This window comes from Mus pahari, chromosome 9 (genome assembly GCF_900095145.1).
Source record: "Mus pahari chromosome 9, PAHARI_EIJ_v1.1, whole genome shotgun sequence".
Classification (NCBI taxonomy): domain Eukaryota; kingdom Metazoa; phylum Chordata; class Mammalia; order Rodentia; family Muridae; genus Mus; species Mus pahari.
In genome coordinates this window covers 19,748,442-19,772,102 of record NC_034598.1, presented here as the reverse complement: position 1 = coordinate 19,772,102, position 23,661 = coordinate 19,748,442, and the positions used below count along the sequence as shown (strand labels likewise).

The window sequence follows — 23,661 nt, the reverse complement described above, 5'->3', positions numbered from 1 at the left end:
AAATCCAAGCATCTTTTAGGACCGGCTTTAAATAAATCACTGGGTTCATATGACTTAGGGAGGGAGAGCCAGGGCTTCTTTGATGGAGGCTGTGTTCAGCCTGGGTATCCGCAGAGTCATACAGGTGAGGCTGAACACTGTTAGAATAGGCTCTGATGAGCTTCCTGATTTCAATTCAGTGTAAGCCCAGGATGAAAGAATCTAGGCTCTCATTTATTCTCATCCATTCATTCATATGCTGATTATGTACCAAGCTCTTTCTAAGGACCAGCGACTTACACTTCAGGTGCTTCTCTACTGGAAAAATGGGCACCTTCCCTTGAACTTGGTTTCCTTAGGAAGACAAGGAGAAAGGCAGACAGGCCAGAGGGGCTGTTACCTGTGGTGAACACCTGATGATTGATTGAGTGATTGATTGATGATTGATGCTGGTTGGTGTTTTGCATAGGTTATTTCAATCTCTTCGGGAGGGTAGATGGTTGTTGGTTTTTGTTGGTTTTTTGTTGTTTTTTTTTTTTTGTTTTTTGCTTTTATAGATATACATAGTTAATTAATCTTCTGAAGGCTGCACAGCAAACAGGAGATATAATAAGCAAGATGTGTGACTACTTCATTTGCCCTGTTTTTTTTTCATGGTGAGGAAATACAAAAAATTGAGAAATACACACACGTCCTACGAATCCGACTTAGACATGTAATCTATATGTTGCAGTGCTTATTAGAGTTTATCATTTAGTAAGAACTCAATCAGTGCTGGTGAAACTGAGAAGGTGCCTGGCTCGGCCTACTTCCTGACTGAAGGTGGGAGCCTGAGCTGGGAAGCCTGCTCACAGACTGCACTGGTACCTGTGCTAAGTCATTTTTACACAGTTGGAATGCAAGAACAGGAATCTACACAACATTAACCTGCTTTCAAACATGTTTGTGGTGGCTACTGGTACGGGAACATGTTTCTGAGTGAGTGATAATTCAACTCGATTTTTAACTTCTCCAGAAACATACTGTATTAATTAGAAACATACTGTATTAATGAGAAAGCACTAACAACTATCTTTAGTAGCAAATTTTATAGAGGTAGACATTTTCTCCGGGTAGCAATTCCTTATATAAAGTCTCTGTAAACACAAACAAATGCTAGATGAACTGTGTTCTTACACGGCTTTGTGCACAAGACAAGAATGGAGTAGGTTATCTTGCTAGACTAACACTGATGCCGAGAAGTTGGGCAAATTGCCAGGGTTGTGCACGATACGTAATAAATCCAGTATATTTTACATGATAAAGGTGTTGGCAGAAAGGTGATTTTTTTGTTTCGTTTTGTTTTGTTTTGGTGTTTTGCGTTTGTTTGTGGTTTTGTTTGGTTTTACTTAAAGATTCATTATAAACATGTTCATTTAAATATGTAAGCCAAACAAGCTGTGCGGTCCTCTGGGAAGACTGTGAGTCCACTTCAGCCCCATGTCTTCTCACATAACTGAATGACTATTTAGCTACCTGCCCCACCATTCCATGCCATGAAGCATGAAAGAAATGACATTTTTCTTAATTTTGGTTCTAGAAAAGATTTGTTCATAAGCAGCATTAAATCCTGATTGGTCCAGACCACTAATGTATTATCCTGCTGAATAGAGTGATAGGGTATTTGCCCTCTGCTGCTGAGGCTCACCGGACCAAGAGTTACGACCCTGAGAGGACCTTGTCTCTCTAGTGATGATTCTTGATAGACCTGAGTTGCCATTTGGATCCTTTTGGAACCTGCATAGCAAAACCAGCCTATTAACATAAGCAACGCAGTCACTTGCCTTTCTCTGTGGCTTTCGTCGTTTAAACACTGCTAACAGTCTTAAGAAATGTATTCTGCTGTTTATGAAGCTAAGAGCTGCGAGGGCACCCACAGCAAATGCGAGTACGCTTTACTAGACTAACTCTTACTCTTACTCCGAGTCCCTGAGATGTGAAGCAACATACATTTTGGAGAAGCCTTCTTTCAGGAGGGGTATATTACTGGGAAACACAGGCTAGGCTTGTAGGCTGCTCCTTTAACTAGAGGCATTGCAAGGTTTCCTGTACATAAGGCAGGGTAGTTATCGTATGTGGGGGTACAGTAGCCTTGCTGCTGGACGTAATTACTATAGTGGATGGTGGTGGGGAAGTTGTTACTGATCACAGTCATTGGGTTGGTATGCAGTGGGGCAGCTGTCACAGAAACTTCTGTGTTTGTTGTGTATTGCACAAGAATGCCGTGCTTACAGATCTCTGTATAGAAAGTTGGCTGAGTTTGGTGGAAGGGCTGGTAGAAGGAGATTGTCTGAATTGAGGGATCAAATATTCTCTTTCTCTTTTTGTTTTTCAGATTTATTTATTTATTTATTTATTTATTTATTTATTTACAATCCAGTCATCCCCCCATCCCCCCCATTCCCCCCACAAAATTCCTCACCAAGCTTCTCCCTCCCTGAGGCCTCAAGTCTCTCGTGGACTCTGTGTATCCTCTCCTACTGAGACCAAACCACACAGTGCTCTTCTCTCTGTGTGTTGGGGGCCTCGAAAATATTCTCTCTCAAGAGATCTTTTCAACTCAATGAAAATGTTGTGCTGTGTAGAATCCTAATAGTTAAAGTCTGAACAAGCTTTATTATAAATAACTAGCTTATGGCCTGGAGACCCAATGAAATAAATTACTTTCTCAGGGGAAGCATATGGTTCTGCAATTTCTCAGACAAATGGGAGCTGGAGCTGACTTGGCTCTAGAACGGTCATATCTTTTTATTTTCCTGGCCAAGCCTATGATTCTGCTGACTGGGATCTAATAGAGATCATGCTTTGGGTAATTTTGAAGGATGAGTTGCTTATGGAAATGTAACCTAACTGGAATTTCTCTGTGCTCTTTAAAATGTTGACTCTCCTGGTACGAGTCTTTCAGACATTCATTTTAGAAAAGGTTCTGAAGGGGTCACTATTTTTGTCACCAGATTAGTGTTAGAGTCTTCCTATCCAGGATTCATGGTGTATTGGTTAGGATGAAGCGTTTTCCAGAACAGGAGTGGAGCAAGATGTTAATTTAAGGATTAGGAGAGGAAATTAATGTTTTTCCATTTTAGCAATCTTTGTCAATTTATCTGATAAATTTAGATGTTTTGTAAATTGGAGAAGAATAAAGAGAGAATTCAAGAACTTGAGAACCAAGTTACAGGCACTATTCATGTCAGGGTTTCTCTTGCTGTGATGACACACCAGGACCAAAAGCAACTTGAGGAGGGAAGGATTTATTTGATTTACATATCTTGAGTCACAGTCTATTGACTGATGCCACAGATTCAAACTGAGCATGAACCTGGAAGCAGGAGGTGGTGCAGAGGTCATGGAAGAATGCTGCTTCCTGGTTTCCTCTTCATGGCTTGCTCAGTCTGCTTTCTTATAGAAACCAGGACCAGCAGCCCAGGAATATCACCACCCACCATGGGCTGGGCCCTGCCCCATCAATCACTAATTAAGAAAATTCGCTACAGGCTTGCCTACAGCTTGATCTTATCCAGACATTTTCTCAACTGAGGTTTCCTTCTCTTGAATGGTTCTAGCCTGTGTTAAGTCAATATAAATCTAGCCAGCACAGGTACTAAGTAAGGCTCATAACTAAAGCATACTTTCTCAATGACCCACAGTACTCAAAATCCTGGTATTTTTATGTTAACTTAATTATACCACCTAGTTCATTAAACGTATGCATGAATTTGTTTGAATGTGTTCTATTTTTGTACAGCAATGCTAGAAGAAAAACAAAAGAGTAGTCTCTCATTGAGATCTATTTAAGAGTATAGTATATCTTCAGACATGTCCAACCTATAGTTGCTAATCGGTCTGATATTAGCAGGTTCATTCAGTTTGAACGAAAGGCTGAATATACTGCTCAAATTGTGACTCCCATAAGACTATACACTAGATACTACAGAATATCCAGATGGCAACAGCTGTGTACTGACTGTGTGACTTCTCCAGGTATGAGTTCTGCCTGACATTCATGGGCGCAGAGTACCTTGTACAAAGTGCAGACCTGTCTTTTACCAGTGGCAAAACAGATGTTGAGAGACAGCAAGTAAGGTATCCAGGATCAAACGCTCAAATCAGCCTCCAGCCCAATCCTCCTAATTCACAACAGAATTTTTAGTGAATTCATTAGATTTTTAATGTATGTGTGTACATGGTGGTGTGTGTGTTCTTGGGTGTGTGCTTGTATGTGTGTATGCACACACACACACACACACACACACACACACACATGCTTGTATACTTCACAAGCGTAAGTATATGGTTGTTTTCTATTCTTCTCTGCCTGTTCCCCGAGAGGTCTCTCACTCAGTCAGCAGCCAGCTGTCCTGGCTAGGCTGGCTGGCCAGGGACATGAAGCTCCCATGCTCTTCCCTTCTTTAGCCCCCAGTGCTGCACTTATACATGGCCATGCGTACCCTTTTTCCACGGATGTGGGGATTCAAACTCAAGACCAAATACTTGTATAACAAGCGTTCTTACCCACTAAGCCATCTCCCTAGCCCCAGACCAGAATTTTCATAGCTGCTAACCATTCGCTTATAGTATGTAATTTTATTCCCCCCAAGCCTTTTTTTTTTTTTTCACCTAAGGTTCTGTAAGGAATGATGCAAAGTGTCCAAAATGTCAATCTTCTGGCCTAAAATATACCTAGAATACCTAAAAATATACCTAGAATACCTAAAAATACCCTAGAATATTAAGAGAGCTCAAACTAAGGTTTGTAAATAATGTAACTTTGGAAAAATGAGGCAAAAGGAATTGATTGGGCAGGGATCGGGAACATTGTTCCCATGCAGTTCTGGTCTCCAAGCACAAGAAGATGATGAGAGTTAAGGATTGTAATGCTGTGATATCCCTGAGCAAGTGTTTCAAAGACAAACGCATTCTAGTCACTGGGAACCTGGGTGGCTTCAGCTAACAATCCTGACTTTGCCTCGGTCTCCCTAGATGACTCAGTCCCTGCAACTGAAATGTCATAGCCGCTGACCTTGAGCACAGGACTTTGCAAGGTTATCTTTCAGTATGTTACAGCAAAGCAAGATAAATAGAATGCAGGTTCTGGAATACACATAGAGCTGGATCAATAGCTGCTTGACTAACTGCATCCAATAAGTGATTGATGTCTAGATTGAGATATATTTCTGATGGCAATTGACGTGGCTCAGTCCCCTACCTTGCAATAATTTTCATCAGATGTCTATAGAAAGGTCTCAACTGTCCAATGCTTTTCAAAGGGGAAATAGGAAAAGCATGTGTAATGAGCCTAGAGCCAGAATAAGGAAATAAAATCACCTCTGTAGGCTTCTCTAAGTGAAAACAGGAAGACCTGTTTTCTGGTTTAAAATGTAAAAAACACAAATACAAGCTAAGGCAAATGTGCTCTAAGGGCTTATATTCATTAGAGTTTTATTAGACATTCTTTCTGTTAGATATGAGAGATAAGTATGAACCAAACTAAATGTAATAAATTTACCTTTTTTTAAAAAAAAAAAATCAGAGGTTGTGTGGACTAACAGCAGGGTTTAAATGACCCTCATTCAGAGTGATCCATTTTAGTGATAAATTGCATAATACAGAGGGGGTTTAATCCAAATATATGTTGCAAATCATAAATTATTCAGTACAATTAAATACAGCATGGCTTTATTTTATGATGGTTTTACCTACCTTCATCTAACAGTTCTAACTTTTTATAAGCTTTCTTTTGAGGGAACTTTCTTAAGTAGGAGCTTCAGTTATTAATCCCTAGATCCTTTGAGGGAGGTCATGTAGGCATGAAGCAATCCATCTCTTATTTGTTTCTGAAACTGTTTTCTGAAATGTAGACTCAGTAAGTTTAAGGATCATGTCAGTTTTCATTGTTGCGCTCACAGAACCTAGGCCTGGGCCTGGCACATAGTAGTTGCTTAATAAGTGGTCTCTAAAGGTGATATCTCAAATGGTTTTTCTAAGTTCATCTGACAGATGCTGGCTCCATACCTTCTATTTTGCTCTTAGCCCTTGTCAGTATCAGTGAATGGTTTGATACAGATGTGACAGTTACTTAGTAGGCCCGATGACGTATACCTTATGTCTGTTGGGGGTCATACTGTGCTAATCACCTCATTACAAAATATAAGAGAGATGCACTTAGCAGTAAAGTATTATAGAACCATAAAGCTATCGGTGGTAATTACTACTTAAGTATCACAATTATTTGACTATTAATAACCAGGCATGGAGCGTAGTCTGTGAGGTAGGTTTTAATCCATGAATAAGCATGTGTCCATTCAAATCCTAATTCTTCTACTGTTGTGTGGACTTCAAAAGGTCACATTCATCACTATCAGGCTGACTTGTTTCTCGTTCTGTGGACAGGACATAGGAATAATAATTAATTCCACAGGTCTGCGTGAGGGTTAAAGGATATAAGGGAATGAGTAAAGCATGTGCCATATTATAAATAATAAAAGCAAGCTATTACTGATATAACTAAGAGCCACTCTAACAACGACGGCACACACTGTTATCACTGCTGTGCCACGACAGAACGTGGCCTCAGGGCTGTGACTGGGAAGGCGGAGGCATAGAGCAGCACTGGAACTCAAGCCCCGGGTTTATGTGTCATTAGCATTCTGTCTGTGCCACTTCGACATAATGGAAACAGATGGCTCCACCAGTGTGGAGCTAGCAGCCACACTGTAGTCTGATTGGCCTTTCAGGGGGAAAAAGCAGACAAATGAAGGAAATAATGAGAACACAGAATAAGAAAAAATAATAATAAAAGCCCTGATCGTATTGCCTTTGTACAGATACGGAATATCAAATGTTAGGTCTGCTTCTGCATATAGGCAAGGCAGAATTTCAGTTTGTGGTATTTTTATAATTTTGCTGTGAGTCAGAATTATTCCTTATCTGCGTACTCATGTTTTTCCATATTTACAAGGGACTTCCCGTCTTGCCTATAGGTGCCCCTGGGCAAGCACACAGGTCTGAACAGACTTTAAATTACAACAGCTTGTCATACCATGTGCTCTCATCCCGCATGCTATTATTATGTCTTAACCTCCTTCACTTTGTTCCCATAGAATGCTGAAGTTTCTGTTTTTGAAGTAAACATACGCTTCGTTGGTGGACTGCTGTCAGCCTACTATTTGTCCGGAGAGGAGGTAAGTTGCAAAGTCATATAGACGTGTGAATTACGAAATGTCTCCAAATTACTCTTATTGTTAAATGTGCCATTTGTGATGTGGATTTCGGCAAAAGCCGCTGCTGAAGCCTCTCACATCCTGAAGCTCAGCTTTAGTTCTCAAAACGTGTGCCAATCCGATGAACCAGCTGGGGGAAGTCTGACCGCTCCTACTGTCAGGTTAAGGTGCTGCCTTTAAAAGCATGGCTCCGTTAGGCTATGCATGCTGTGATTAGAAATACAAATCCCACATGTCTGCGAGCACATTAACAGTGCTTAGCGTAACGGCAGACTCGTGGGTGCATTTTTCTTTCTCCAAATTTATTTTAATGTTAGTATGTTAGCTTAGTAAAAACTTTTTTTAAGTAAAGAAGGCATGACAAACAAGATCTGAAAATGAGAATCGCTGTGAAATTGAGGGGTTGCAATGCTGAGCTTGCTAGCACATGGTCCTGCAGGCCAGTGTCCTTGTGAGAAATGCTTCGTTCTCTTCCTGAGTCAAGGCTTAATGAATTATCTGCTGCTTGGGGCAAAGCACGGATTTTTAATTTACTCTTTTGGTAGATTAAAGACTTTTGCATCATGCTCATCAAGGGCACTGATGCTACTATTCTCTTGAAAGCATTTGGACAACTTGGTGACTTACGTTAAGTATCCCCTAAGAGTTTCGGGAATGGACTCACCTGTAATACTGACAGTGTTAAGAGCTGACATCAAGGAAACAGTCACGTATTTCAACCGCACGTCAGTCAGATTTACGTCAGGCTCAGCATTCTGGCTGGGGAAGAGTAGATCTTAGCCTGTGTAGTATTTCATGTATTTCTGTGCTTCAAACAGATTTAAGCAGGGTAATAAATGTTTAATGAGAGAAGCTGCTTGACTTTGTTCCTGTCGTCTCCAAGGTGCTTTTCCCATCAAAGCAAAGCAGCTCTCAACTCCGTTTCCTCTCTCTCTTTGGATTCAGTTCTACCATATTTTTAAAAGTATGTAGATGGTCCCTATAGTCCCCTGTGTCATTCTGTCCAAAGCGCCATTCGAGCCTGGGAAACCAAGGCCTCTGCTGTGTTAGTCCCCCCCCCCCTTCCTCCTTTTTCCCCAGTTAGCTTTCTCTGCTCTGTCATCATTTGGACAGCCCAGGTTGGCATCCCTAAGTGGAGCAACTATATTTTATAAAAGCAGCACACAAATTAGTGTTTTGTTCATGAACATGTCCTTGAGCATCCTAAGCCTGAGTCTTCTCATTGTTTGGACACAGCATGCTAAGGTGACCTTGCTTTTATGCTCCTCCATAATCTACACGTAGAAGACACAATTTGGAAAACGCAGGGTGTGTGTCCTTCTATCAGAGAGCTTGATGGGGATTGTGGGGAATACACAAAGAAACAAATCTCCATTTCTTCTAAGGATACAGCCCCTTTCATTAGCTTGTTTTAGTTTTACTTGTTCTAGGTTTCCATACATATGAGTGGTTCTGTTTCTGTGAATATTTGATATATGTGGATGTGCTCTTCTAAATGAAATGTCCACAGATGATGTCATTTGCTTATAAGTACAGTAATAAGTTAAAGGCCTTGTAAGAATTTTTAAATTATTTTTATTTTTGAGATTATAAAATAATTGCATCATTTCCTTTTTCTTTCTTCCATACGAGCCCTCCCTTACACCCCTGCTTGCCATCTTTCAAATAAATGACCTCAGTTTTCATTAACTGTTTTTACATACATACATACGTACATATATGTCTGTTTATATACACACACATACACACATACACGTATAGAATTACTCAATATACACGCATGCATGAATACAACATGTTCAGTTTGTACAATGGTACTTGTATGTATAGATTTTTAGGGCAGATCATTTGACAGGGGATACCGAATTGGCCTGCTCATTCCTGGGGAAGACCATTTCTTTCCCTCTCTACATTTCTTAGTTGTCTATAGATCTTAGGGTAGGGTTGAAGCCTCCTGAGGTTTTCCCCATCCACATTACAGTGTTTATTACTGAGCTCCTTGAGCTTATGTGTAAGAACTCATGTTGATTAGATATTATGGGCATAGCCTTTGATATTTTTAGGAGGCAAAAATGATACTGGCTCCACACAAGGGATATGGGGCTGCTCCTTTCCTTTCTTTATTTTTTTTCTTTCTTTCTTTCTTCTTTTTTTTTTTTTTTTAGAATAATTGGCTCAAGATTTTCTTTGAAAGTCTGGTAGAGTTTTGATGGAAATCCATCTGGCCTTGGACTTTTTTTTAGTTGGGAGGAATTTTGTTACTATTTTAGTCTCCTCGTTTGTTATGGGTTTTTAGGTGTTGACTTCTGGATTTATTTTTGGTGGTTTGGCTGAATCTAGAAATTCATGCATTTCTTCTTAAGTTTTCCAAGCTAGCAGAGTACAGTTTTTTATTTAATTATTCCCTTATAATATTTCGAATTTCTTTGGTATCTGTTTCCTTGTTCATTTCTGATTCTGTTGACTTTGGTCCCCCACGCCCCCTCTGCTAGTCATGTCTAAGAATCTAGAGTCTATTACTTGTGTATATTCTCTCTGAGAACCAGATCTTTGTAACATTGATTCTTGATGTCTTTCTCAATTCTCTTTCATTAATTTTTGCATTGAATTTGGTTTCTTCTGTTTTCTTCCCATTTTTTTTTTTTGAGTGATGTCATGAATCATCTGCTAGTTTTTTGGTTTTTTTATTTATTTATTTTGGTTTGGTTTGGTTTTTGGTTTTTTGGTTTTTTGGTTTTGGTTTGGGTTTTTCTAGACAGGGTTTCTTCTTGTAGCCCTGGATGTCGTGGAACTCACTCTACAGACCAGGCTGGCCTCGAACTCACTGAGATCTGCCTGCCTCTTCCTTCCGAGTGTACCCTCACCCCTCAAGGCTTGAATTTCTTAATATAGGTACTTAAACCTATAAAATTTCCCTTGCAAGTCGGGTTTCAATGTGTTCCAGAAGTTTTCTCTTGTGTTTCATTTTCACCTAGTTCTAGGAAACTTTTTCTTTCTTGAAATCTTTGACCTATTAAGCATTCATTAAGGACTTATTTTTTTTTTTTAACTCCATGAATTTCGGTGTTTGCTAGAGATTTGTTTGGTGTCAATTTTAAGTTATGTTGTGGTCGGAGAGGATGCATGAAGTTACTTCAATCTTTTTGAATTCATAAAGATTTGTTTTGTGACCCAGAATACAGTCTGTTTTATAGAAAACAGTGGTATGCTAGTGAGGAGAATGTGTATTCGCAGACGTTTGGATGAAATATTGTGTAGATGTCTGAGAAGTTCCTTGGAGTATATATATATATATCAGTTAATTCTCATGTTTCTCTATGTTTTGTCCAGATGACCTATTTTGTAAATCACCTACCTGTTAATGTTAGTCTGTGTCTTTAAACCTAATAGATACTTTTTATAAAATTTGGTGTGCCAGAGTTTGGTGCGTACATGCTTAGAATTGGTTTCTTGGATAACTATTTCTTTGACTAGAATGAAATGTTGTTCTTTATCTTACTGGCTTTAGTTTGGGGTCTATTTTGTCAGCTATTAGGATAACGACTCCTGTTTGTTCCCAAGTCCCATTTGATGGGAATAATTCTCTCCATCCTTTTATTCTAAGGTAGTGCTTATCTTTAAAGCTAAGGTGTGTTTTTGTAGACAGAAGATTGATAGATTTGGGGTTTTGAGCTAGCCTGTGTCCTTTGGCTGGAGAACTAATACCATTAATATTTAAAGTCATTGTGTGTTAATTGCAGTCATCCTATTGTTGATGTTTCATTTTATTGCCTGTATATTTAGTGGTATTTTATGGTTTAGTAATTATGGCTTCAGTCTCTTCTCACAGCCTTTTGACTATGCTCATTTATCTCATTAGCCAAAAATATAGATTCCTATATTTACTTTAGGTTTGATCTGTTGGATATAATTTTTCTTTTAGTATATTTATGTCTGGAATTTTTTTTTCATTCTTCTACACCTTTGGGAGGTAGTTTTGCAGGGTATATTAGTCTAGGTTGTTCATCCTGGTTTTCAGGACTTGTAATGCAGTGCCCCAAGTTTCTCTTGCCTTCAGCTGTTCCATTGAGAAATCTGCTACTATGCTGATGATGTTACTTTACATGTGACTCATGTTTGATGGTTTTCTTGTTTATTTTTTGTTTGGTCGCTTAGTTGGTTGGTTGGTTGGTTGGTTGAATGGATGGTTTGCAGCCAATTTCAATACCCTTTGTTCATTCTGTATATGTAGTGTTTTAAGTATGATACTCTGTAGGGATATTCTTTTCTAGTCTTGTCTATTTGCAGTTCTGTATAGTTCTTGTCTCTGTATCTGTGTCTTTCTCTAGTTGGAGATATTTTCTTCTGTGAGATTGTTGAAGATCTTTTCTGTGCTATTCTCTTGGGAGTCCTCTCCCTCATCTATGCCATAACTTAAAGGTTTGGTTTTCAGTAGTACCCAACATTTCCTGTATGCTAATTTCTTCTATTTCTTTTTTTATTACTTATTTGGTCAGGAGCCTCTGCTTTATCTTTGAGTCCTGATGCTTGATCTTCAGCATGACTCATCTTGCTTGTAAAGCTTTCCTTTGAGTTTTCTAGCTGAATTATTTGGTTTTGAAATTCCACCTTCATTTCAGCTTCAGTGTTTCTCTTTATAGAATTCTATATTCAAGTACTAGATTGCCCTTTCCATTTCCATCAGCCTTATGTTTATATTTTCTTGGGCACCACTCAGGGACTTATCATTGAGTTCTTTTTCTCCTTAATTTCATTGAACTGTTTCTTTGTATCTTCTTTAAACTCCTTTGATTCTGTGATAAAGTTTATAATTATTCTTTTAAAATCTGTGTCCTGGTTTCATCTATTTAATTCTTGTTTGGCAAATATTTTTATAGGACTTCTGGATTTTACAGGGGAGATAACTGGATTTTACAGGGGAGATAACTTCTTTTCTCTTTCAAATTGTTTATATTTATACAATGAGATTGGGGGGGGGGTTCTTTTATTAGTTCCATGCCTGATATAGACAGAGCAGATTGGAGCAAAAAAAGATGTGCAGGCTGAATTTGGCCTAGATGTTGATTATGGCTTAGGTGGAATGAGGTCAGGCTGGTACCATTACTGGGCTGATATACAGTAGTATGTGCATCCTGGTTCAAGCCTTGACTATAGGGATGTATTTGGAGGTTTTGGGGGGAGGGGTGGTTATGGAAGCAAGGACCAGGCAGATTCACAAGGTTAGACCCTGCATCAGTATATGCAGCTCTTGGGTTGAAAGATTGTGTATGGTGTGGCAAGAGCTGGTGGGTCAGGAGGAGGCATTGTGGGTCATGATGGAAGCCTAGAGGTTGGTTGCAGCACAGGCAGGGGTGGCCAGGCTAGGCTGGGGCACTGGATGTGAGACCCAAGCTATATATGGATGTAGCATGGTAGGAACCTATAAGTCAAGGCCGCAGCGTGGTTTTGATTCTTTACTTGGCTACCTTTAACAGAAAAGACATTGGAGAACACCTTTACCTAAAATAACTATCACTTCACCATATTTGGCTGTCAATTTCACTCTGTAAAAATTAATTTGTTGTGGGTTTCTTTTGTTTTTACATTTTGTTTGATGAAAATTTTAAGATTTTTTTCTTATATACTTCTCTGTTTTTAAATAATTTTTAAATGTTGGTTCATAAAGATTTATCTTCTTATGATATTTTTTCTTGAGTGTCCTATAAATACTGAGATTTAGGTCATTTGCAGTGTATCTACTTGGATTACTATGATTATGATTTGTCAGTATATATTTACTCTCCACAGTGTGATTGCCACATGAGAAGTAGTTATAGCTAGGTTGGTTGTATCGATCTCCTCCCCTTCCCTTTTCTCCTAATCACTTCATCACCTAACAATTGCTTTTTGTTTTCCCAATGCATTCAGGAGAATTTGGTACCAAGAATTTGACCAGGAAACCCTACCCCTGGCAGGTTTATTTGACTTTGTTTCAAGATGAAAGCATGCAGTCATTTCATAGAAATATCTACAACATGGCTAACTTATTCATAACTTGGTTTCATATACCTATAAAGTTCTCTACACATACATGTAGATCAAAGAATTTCCTAGAATTGTCTAGAAAAATTCATTTTCATAAATGATGTCACTGAAGAGTTGCTAAGCAGCCATGATTTAAGATTCTGATTTCATCAGTGAGAGATAGGAATGTTGTGAAAATTATAGAGCACCATTAGATAAATATATGTAGCCATACACTGACATAAACTAAAAATTAATTCTCAGATATATGTTGTGAAGTTGAGGAAACTGGGCCCCTCTGGTTTGGGCTGCACTCCATGGGATAGTTACTGTTACAAACATAAATCCGGAAGCATGGATGCTGGGGAGCTCTAGTATGTCACTGTATGAGCAAGAGGAAACACCTGTTTGATAAACTTACTATGAACACATTCAGAAATGTAAACAATCTTAGCTCAGTTAAGATAGTTTGTAGTAAATTAAGAGGTCAATCCACAACTTTTCTTCAAAGTTTGTATAAGGAGTTCAAACAACCATAATAATTCTACACAGATAAGTGGAGATAGGAATGGCCTTTATTAAGAATAAAAGATGAGGCCGGGTGGTGGTTGCACATGCCTTTAATCCCAGCACTTGGAAGGCAGAGGCAGGCGGATTTCTGAGTTCAAGGCCAGCCTGGTCTACAAAGTGAGTTCCAGGACAGCCAGGGCTATACAGAGAAACCCTGTCTCGAAAAACCAAAAATAAATAAATAAATAATAGAAAAATAAAAAAATAAATAAAAGATGAATGTGTATTGCTCTATAGTACACTTAAGAGGAATGAAATACTCACTGGGGAATGTAAATATACAAGCATTCAGAACGCACTCACTAGACTCTTCCATGTGCCAGAATAAATCTGTAATTTGAGGTGTACTGAAAGCTACATTCTATATATTTCTTGAAGTCTCAATGTAAAGAAATAACATAATCATTGTTTTTCCCTTGTATTTTACACAGTTAATTCACTATAACTTCCCATTTTTAAAATGGCAAAACTAAGGTAGAATTATCTACAGGAACAAATTTTAGGAACCGATGAATAAGAATAATTAAATCAAGAATGATATTGAAAATTTACAAATATGAATGAATAAAGTAAACTTACGAAAGGCATATCAAAATAAGTGTTAACATGGAGAAAAAAGAGCATATGAGTATTGCACATCATGGCAGTCGAGGTAGTTCAGTGGGTAAATGAACTACCTCAATTCAATAAGTCTGATGACCTCAATTCAATCCCTAGGTCCTGTATAAGGGAAAAAGGAGAAAACTGACTCCACAAAGTGCTCCTCTGACCTTCACATACCCCATAGCATGCTCATGCACACAGTTGCACAGTAATAATAAAATGTTTTTCTATGTATATTTGCCTGTGTGCATATATGTGTACCACATGCATGTCTGCTCCCTACAGAGACCAGATGGGGGCATCAGATTCTCTGGAACTGGATTTACCAATGGCTCTGAGTCTCCATGAGTGCACTGAGGGAACAGAACCTATATTCCCTGAGAGAGCAGCAAGTGCTCTGAACTCCCAAACCATCTCTCCAGCCCCACGTTTTCTACACATACCATCTCATATGTGTTGGGTAGAAAGTGCCAACAACTATAGTGAACCAGAAATGCATTTAATAGGTCATGATGACCCTGATGCTCTGAAGAACAATCTAGAAAAAAACGTCTTTGGTTGCCACAGAAGATTTGTATAGCTTGACTATCCCTTGAGACATTGCAAATTAAGAAACACTCTTTCTTCTGTTCTTGTTTTACTTTACTCAAAATGCAAGTCCCTAGTAGATTAAAAAGCCAAAAAAGCAAAAGAATTGAAATGATAAAAGGGTAGTGACAGAAACCTCTAGGTTTGGCAGTACTCCCCCAAAATCAAGCTATAATGAAGTGTGGATACAAGGGGGAGACTGTTAGAAGAGAAACGGGCATTTAAATGAGATTTAACTGCACTAAGGGAAATGCACTAATGGGACAAAAACCTGAAACAGGACGTAGCCACACAAGCTATTAATTTAATGAAACACCTACCTGATTTAAAAACCTACTTTATTCTTTAAATTAAGGGATCACCTCTAGAGGCATTTCATGCTGAAGGAAACAGGCTGTTATTGAGTCTCAACTAGAAGAACATAGCCAAGTTCTTGGACACCAAACTGATGGGAGGACTAATCTTCCGTGATGGGAAGGAAGACTATTCTTCCATGATGAGAGGGAGGTCCATCTTTCCATAAGAAAAGGTAGAGAGTCCAAGACTGAGGAAGCAGAGGGTGACCTTTATTCTAATTGCAGCAAAATTCTCCAATGTTATCTGCCATGCTAAAACACCAGTGCAAAGGTTATTAATGACTCACTAAGAGGATTAGCTTATGCATCCAAGCCTCATGGCCACCAAGGAAGGGGGAAAACATGGGAGGAGAGAGAGACTGAGAAGCTGAGCTCGTAGTGGGGGGACATTTCGGACTTGATAAGATTCCAACATTTGGAATGTTTGGAGGATTAGAAATTGTTTCTGGAATGTATTTTAGTGATGGATAATCACAAAATTATTTAGAAATCCCTTAGAAAATTAGGATATATTGATGTTGTTTTATTTCACACTCAGTCTGCCACAATCTGCTTGCAAGAGATGATGCCGAGACAATCCGTCTGTCTCCTGCCTCATTCTGCAAAGAATGAAAATGACTTACAGAAACTGTGCATGATCAAGCAGAGCTGTCGAAAGTCAGAGCGTATGATAGCTGCAGATAAGATTAGCACAGGCTCTGCCAACTTGTTAATCATCTAAGCGTTGGACAGAAATGTATGTGTAGGTTTCCTAGCGACCAGAGCAAAAAAGAAAAGAGATTTAACACCAATTTGGTTGTTGTATTTTTTGAAACTAAAATTTGATAACATAAAATAACTCATGAATAATTTTAAACATGTATGAACTAAACTTTCCATAAAACAAAGAGTTATCATAAAAGCAAACAAAATCGAGGAATTCAATTGGATCCACTTCAGCCACACTCACAAATACTGTTCAAGAATTGGGCTCAAATTTATCTTTCTCTTCAAAATATATGAAAGATATTTTAGTTATGATCTGTAAATATATAATTTCAATGCAAAAAAGCCAAAATATCAACCATTTTCTTGCATCCCCATCCTTATTGAGATAACTGCCTAGAGAGACCTGCAGAGCAGTAAGGACCAAATATTTACCCACTAGAAGACTGGTCGCTCAGAGGGATCAGTTTGAGTAGCCCCTTCAAAGAGGAAGGTCTCACAGGTATATTTTTGGGGTATCCAAAATCAGGCTTACCATGATGGTCCTGGTTGGGCAAAATATTGTTTAGATGAAACATGGAGAGAAAACAAAATGAACAGTCACAGTTTGGAATTGTGTAAAGAAAACTTTTATATTGGAGACACAACACACATTCTCCCCAGATAGGGAGGGAACCTACAACAGACCAAAAGACAAAACTCCAAGTTGGTGAGCCAGTGAGTTTTACTGGAGGACTCAAAGACTGCTACATCACCAAACCCCACCCCAGAAGAGCTGGGAACCCTAGGTATGCTGCCCTGCCTTCACAGCCTGCAGTCAGCTCAGTAGAAGAGCATCCTTTCCCGGTGCCTAAGTTGGTTTAGTCCTCTTCCAGGCAGCTCTGCTGCTTTCTGCTTCTTGTAGGTATCTGGTTGGCCTCAGAATTGTTTTTCAGTTTGGCTTGTCTGAGATACTTCTTTGCAGCTTTACTGCTTACCCTGAGAGGAAAGTCCCCAGTTAATCTTTTCAATTTCAGGGACTTCCTGCGGCTATTTTGAGTTGTTTCCCTTCTAGTTTAAAACCACTTCCCCACAGAATGAAACGTTTCATCTGAAACTGCCACACAAGGGTGGGAGAAGTCACCTATCTCTTCAGCAGACTGTGTCAGACTCTGCCCGGAGTACAAAACAGCCCATGTGGACCTTCTTTTTTAATGAGAAAATAAAACTTCAGAAACCCAAACTGGAAAATTTGAACAGACTCATAAAAAACAAGCAAACAAAAACAGGTATTTTTGAGTTTGAGTATGATGGGACAATAAGCCAGAAGATATCTGAAAGGGTTCCATTTTAACCCCCTCAGACATCACTAAAACAAAGATGGAATTGTGTGCCTTGCATCAATTACCAATCAAGAAAATGTCCTACAGCCACACCCACAGGCCAATCTGATGGAACCAATGCCTCACATTCTTCCCAGGTGTGTCTTGGTTTGTGTCAAGCTGACAGAAACAAACCAACATGCTATGTTTCCCCAATAGCTTGAACTTAATTCCAAAAGGAAGATTAAGCTTCTGCTGTATCTGTATGCTTTTACCCAAGCCCTCTGTGCCTGGTACTGGAGAGCATTTAGTGAGTGGTCATTAACTGAGCTCCTCACTGGCTTTCCTGTCACCTTTCCTTGTTACAATCCCAACAGATGACAGCTTCAATGACTTTTATAATAAAATTTGTATATTGATAACATGACCCAGCAGCTGGGCCGGAAGGCTTGGATAGGTGAGAGGGGAAGAATGTTATAACATGATTGAGAATATGCATAACCACTAGTTCCCTTATAAGAATGGTTGTCAACCTGTCTAATGCTATACCCTTTAATACAGTTCCTCATGTTGCAATGACCCCAAACATAAACTTATTTCTGTTGCTACTTCATAAGTGTAATTTTGTTACTGTTATGAATCATAATGTAAATATTTGTGTTTTCCAATGGTCTTAGGGTAAAGGGTCATACTACCCCCAAATGGGTCTCGACCCACAGATTGAAAATTCTGTCTTATAACATTTTGTGACTCCACCCACCCTCCACCTTCAGTCAGTCCCCGCCACACACTCACACGCATGTGCACACACACACACACACACACACACACACACACACAGCCTACATCTCCCCTTTTAATCTGTGCCTCTGGTTCTCTGAAAGAGATGAGTTCTGAAAACCAGTGAGCTAGAGACTCTATCTAAATTAAATCATTATTAAATATACTGGGTCATTTATTGTGGACCTTTTAAATTGAATTGACATTGTTGGGGCATTTTCTGAAATTACAAGCCTAGGAGGAAATGATAAAGAGCAAAAGTGAAAGGGATTCTGCACATTCTCTTCAACCTGAGGGGACTATCCGATCCAGACAAAGTTTTCTAAACCATTTAATGCCGAATTTATGCTAATTTCTTGAAAAAAAAAAACAATTTTAATCCCATTTATCAAATGATTCTGTTTCTTTGTTATTTTGTCCTAATGTGTTTAGCCTTATAGTCTTATAGACATTTAGCTTGGTCTCTGCATATATTTTATTAGTTTAGTATTTGGCATTTATTACTGAAATTTTTGTAAAAAATAGCTAATATTTTCATATAGAAAGGTTTAGTTTAGCAAAACATATTAGGGAATAGTCAATTTAGTTATATTTATAATTACATTTTCATGGCTGATGAGTTATAACTGTCACACATTGAATATCCCATTATAATTGGCGAGTTTAATTTGTAATTTAAAGAGATGTGTCAGTATATAGAATTGACTGTGAAACACCATGCATTTCAGTCAAAATAAAATTACTGCCTTTCCTTGCCCTAAATTACAGAAATCATACTTCTTTCTTACTACGGTTTTGTTGCATTTCACACTGTGTAAACCTCATTCCTAGAAGTTTTATCACTGTGAGCATTTTGCCTCAGCATTTTGTGAAGCATTCTGTATAGAGTTCATTAAGAATTGCACCTGTCAAGCTTATTGATATTAATCTGTAAATAATAGAAGTTGTCCCAGCCTTTGACCTGGTTGACACCGTAAAGCAAGCGAGTCGGTTTGTGTCTTCATGAGCTGTTTCTGACTCTTTAGTTAGTGTAGTTCCTTACACATGAGACTTTAGATACAGACCTGTGGGAATTCATCCTGGCTGTCATGTAGTATCTCCCTCACAGTCTACCTGAGTTGTGACAGTCTGCTAAGAAAATATCCCATTGGCCTTTAATGCTTCCACCTGAAAGATAGCTCATAAGCTCATTGGCCAGAGGAAGTCACATGGTCTGTGTAATTTAAAGAGTTGAAGAAATACAGTTATTGTTAAGAAATACAGTTATTGTTAACAAATACTAAGTAAAACTTCGAGCAGCTTCCACTTCCATTAAAGTACGGAGCCTTCCTTCCACCAAGGAGGAGGAAGAATTGTTGGTATTTCCGAGAAATGATGTAAACAGTTCACAAGCTTGAATTGGTGAGGAGGTTAGAGGAGACCTCCATACAGGGGCGTGACAGGAGTGGAATGGAAAGTCATGCTTTGGCATAGAAATGGCATGCTCACAGTCAGGTAAAAGACCACTCCTAAAGCCTGTAGATACAGAAGTCTGCTTCTCCAAGTAGGACCTTCGGCTTCTTAGGCTGCCGCATCAGACTCTCAGATATTTTAAAAAATAATTTTTATTTTTTAATTTTTTATTGATTGATTTTACATTCTGATTGTTGCAACCTCCAGGTCCCCTCTCACATAATCTCTCCCCAGATCTCCCCCACCTCTTCCTCTGAGAAGGTTGGGTTCCTCCACCACCACCCCCCCATGGGTATCCCCCAACCTTGGCATCAAGTTTCTGCAGGGATAGGCCCATCTTCTCTCACTGAGGCAAACAAGGCAACCAACCCAGTTAAGGGAACAGATTCCACAGACAGGCAACAGCCTTAGGGACAACCCCGGCTCCAGTTGTTGGAGCCCACATGAAGACTAAGTGGGACATCTGCTATTTATGTGCTAGGGGCCTCGTTCCAGCCCATGTATGCTCTTTGGTTGGTAGTTCAGTCTCTGAGAGCCTCAAGGGTCCAGGTTTGTTAACTCTGTTGTTCTTCCTATGGAGTTCCGATCTGCTTTGCAGCCCTTCGTCCTTCTCCCAACTCTTCCATAACAATCCCCGAGCTCTGTCCAATGATAGGCTGTGGGACTCTGTGTCTGTTTCAGTCTACTGCTGGATGGAGCCTCTCAGAGTACAGTTGTGGCAGGCTCCTATCTGCAAAACATAACAGAGCATCACTAATAGTGTCATAGGTGCTTACCCCTGGGATGGGTTTCAAGTTGGGCTGATTATTGGTTGGTTATTCCCTCAGTCTCAAAAGAAAAGTTGACAGTGTTTTTCTCTCATGTACCCTGTTTAAAAAAAGGGGGGGGGGATCTCAGGACCATTGTGATCAAATTTTACATTTCAGTTATGTTGAATGATTTTCCAGTTCATAGTGATTGTTGAAACCAATATTTCAAATCATTTTCATTCATATTATCTACCCAAGTCACCTTGATGTGGGTTTGTAATATCAGGTTATTTTTCTTATGAGTCTGATTTTAATAGAAGCTGTTTCCCAGAAACAATCTAGTATATTCTCCATCTTTGAAGTCATATCCATTAGATGGAGGCCATGGCACAGCAGTATGAAAGCACTGACAACTTAACAGGCCCAGGAGAAGATGGCTGAGGAATGTGGTTACCGCCCACTCCTCTGCAGAGAGCACTGAACCTTGGCAGAAGGGGTTGTGACATAGATGACTAGAGGGGAACACGCTGCTGCATCTGAGAGTCTTTTTGAAGCAGTGTCAGGATAGATCCAACCTGATCCAAGTGAAGAGAAGGTAGAGGGAAATAAAGATTAGTTCAATCCTTAAAGCAGAAGGGGGGGGGATATGGGCTCCAGAAGACAGATAACCTGAGGAAAGGGCCCTTCTTCTGCAGTGTAAGAAAGTGGAGGAGAAACGAATTTTAAGCCAGTGTAGATTTAGTGGTAAATTTTTTTAATGAAATTGTCGTCTTGAGGGCCCTGTTAACTACTCAAAGAATTATATGACAAAGCCATCTTCGGTGGCTCATGGGGGAGACGATGGACATTTGAGGGGAGCATACGTGAGGTGCAAGCGCCGTTCTAGAGAAGGGTAACAGGTGGAAAGGCATGTTTCTGGGAGTAGTGACCGCAGGCTTGTAAAGGTCACCCTTTTCTCACTCCCTGCTCAGCACCTCATACAAAGCATGGGGATGGAGATTTCAGTTGCGTTTAAGATGAACTTTAAGGTACTGACAATTGTCTATCACAGTTACAAGCTATGAAAGACAAGAAGAGTGGAAGGGAGTGGGGGGTTAGGCCAGCTGAGTGAGTAGTCATGGAAAATGGACTACTTAACTGTCCCAAAGTAGCATAGGAGGATCTGGGTCGGTTTTGGTGACAGGAGGTGTAGATGTCTAATTTAGAAGGTAAGATAGGTGGATTAGGAGAAATAAAAAAAAAAAATCAAACAAAAACAGGGTAGTTTGAGTAATTCAAAATTCATGACAAAATCATGAAACCATTGATTGAAGGGAGATTTCTAACAGAATCTATCTGCATGGCTGATGATGAAATATATTTAATTGAAAAATGGCATATATATATATATATATATATATATATATATATATATATAATTTTCTCAGATATAAATGCTGTTTACAGAAGGTTCATTACTCTGTTGGAAATATATATTGGTCAAAGTTACCACTGAAACAAAAGCAGAGAAAATAGTCATGCAGAATAAAACTTAAATAAATGGTTGTTGGACAAGCATTCATGACTCTGGGGCCTTGCAAAGTTGGTACATATGATTAGAGTTGGCAGAGGAACATAGACAAAATGCATATCTGCTAATGAGCTGGATTTAATGCAAGTATGCTGATCCAGCATTCTTTCTTTCAAATTGTTACTCCTGGAATTTTACCTACATGGACAGCTCTACAAAATGTGGTCATAATGCCAATTTGTTTTAGTTAGCCTCTACAAATTATATAAAAGCATCTATGAAATTTTGCTTTGGTTAGAATTTTTATGATTTTCCAATTAGGATCCTTCTAAAATAAGTCTTCTGGATGCTTTGTTTGCGAAATGTCTTATAATTTTGTGTGTTTTTAATTAGTTTTAAAACATTTTAGAATACGGATCATCAGTAGACCTTAGGGTTAATCATCTTATTAACTGAATCCATGTCTGCTACATTGTGATATGTTTCTATGAGAGCTTTGCTGCTGTATCAAAGTAAACCAAACAATTCTGCTCTTTAAATTTAGCTGAAAATTCATTTGCATTGATACTGAAGTAAAGGTAAGTGTGGAGAAGAATGTTTAGTTTGGAACATAAGAAGTTTATGTTTATCTTAACTTGAAGTACCCCACTATCCTGAAATAGCACCATTAGTGACTGACTAACTCTTGGTCCTGCCAAGAGCTCTAATGGACAAGCACGGGATAGCGTACAAATTTTCTACAGCTCCTCACCTCAATGTGTTTTATTTGCTTCTGGGTAGAAAGTATAAGCAGAAGATATGTCTCCTTGGCCATCAAAGCATCATTTAGCTAGATGGCTTTGCTTGTTTAACCTTATGTTGCCAGACTGGTGCATGCCCTTCTTAGAGCCATGGCTACAGTTTCTTTCGCACTTATACTCTGCTGCCAATTTCCATGTTCTAATATTTGGTTGCAACTTGGCATTTACAGTTATTAAACAGTGATTAGGGACAGAAAGTGTAGCCAGGAGTACAGGGTGTGCTCAGGTATGTGAGGTCCTGGATTCAATCCCTAGAACCAAAAGTAAATAATAAACAATTTCATCTCTTTACACTTCTCTCCTACATTTCATCAGTCATGGGGAAAGCACACTGCACTTATTCATTTAGGCTTGCCTGTCACTTCACACAGCCACTCCAACACTGACATTTTTCTCTCTCAGTCTCTGACTAGACAGGAAATAACAAAACACAAAGTTGAAGCCTGTAGAATGAATTGCAATTGGCTTTCCTGTCATCTGACCAGACCTTATGGTTAGCCTGATTATGTCTTTTTTGACTCATTATTTAGCAAATATATATGTGTTTATTGTATTTATCATATGCCAGGCTATGTCCTAGATTCCGGATGATTCAGTAAGGAGAGTTCTTACTTTTGTTAAACTTTTATGGTAATACAAATAATCTGAAGTATGTTCACATGATAATTTCAGACACTGGTATGTGCTCTGAAGAAAATGCTATAGAATTATATGATATAGGGAGATAAGAGATGAACCAGGGAGCTGATGAACCTTCAACCTAAGAATTAAAGTCACATGGAGCTGAATGACATGGAGCTGGCCTTGGGACATTTGGAGGGTATCACTTTCTGAACAGAGACATACAATGAGTTCTGAGTTTGAAAGTTGATTTTTAAATGTGGGCTGAAGAATACAAAGAAGGACTGTAGTCATAATAGTGGTAATAAGACAATATATTTGTAAGGTAGCAGGGTGGGCATGTGTTTGTGAGTACGTGGTGTGTGTGTGTGTGTGTGTGTGTGTGTGT

At 39.0% G+C, this 23,661-nt stretch overlaps 1 protein-coding gene across 2 annotated transcripts in view; it reads left to right on the top strand.

The window, feature by feature from the left end:
- The window catches only part of Man1a1 (mannosidase alpha class 1A member 1), a 171,184-nt gene that overhangs the window by 54,931 nt on the left and 92,592 nt on the right, over positions 1–23,661 (top strand). For both annotated transcript variants that reach the window (XM_029542453.1, XM_021204538.1), the window contains exon 5: positions 7,116–7,196. In XM_029542453.1, the coding sequence (XP_029398313.1) occupies positions 7,116–7,196 (81 nt within the window). The remainder of the gene's footprint in view (positions 1–7,115; positions 7,197–23,661) is intronic.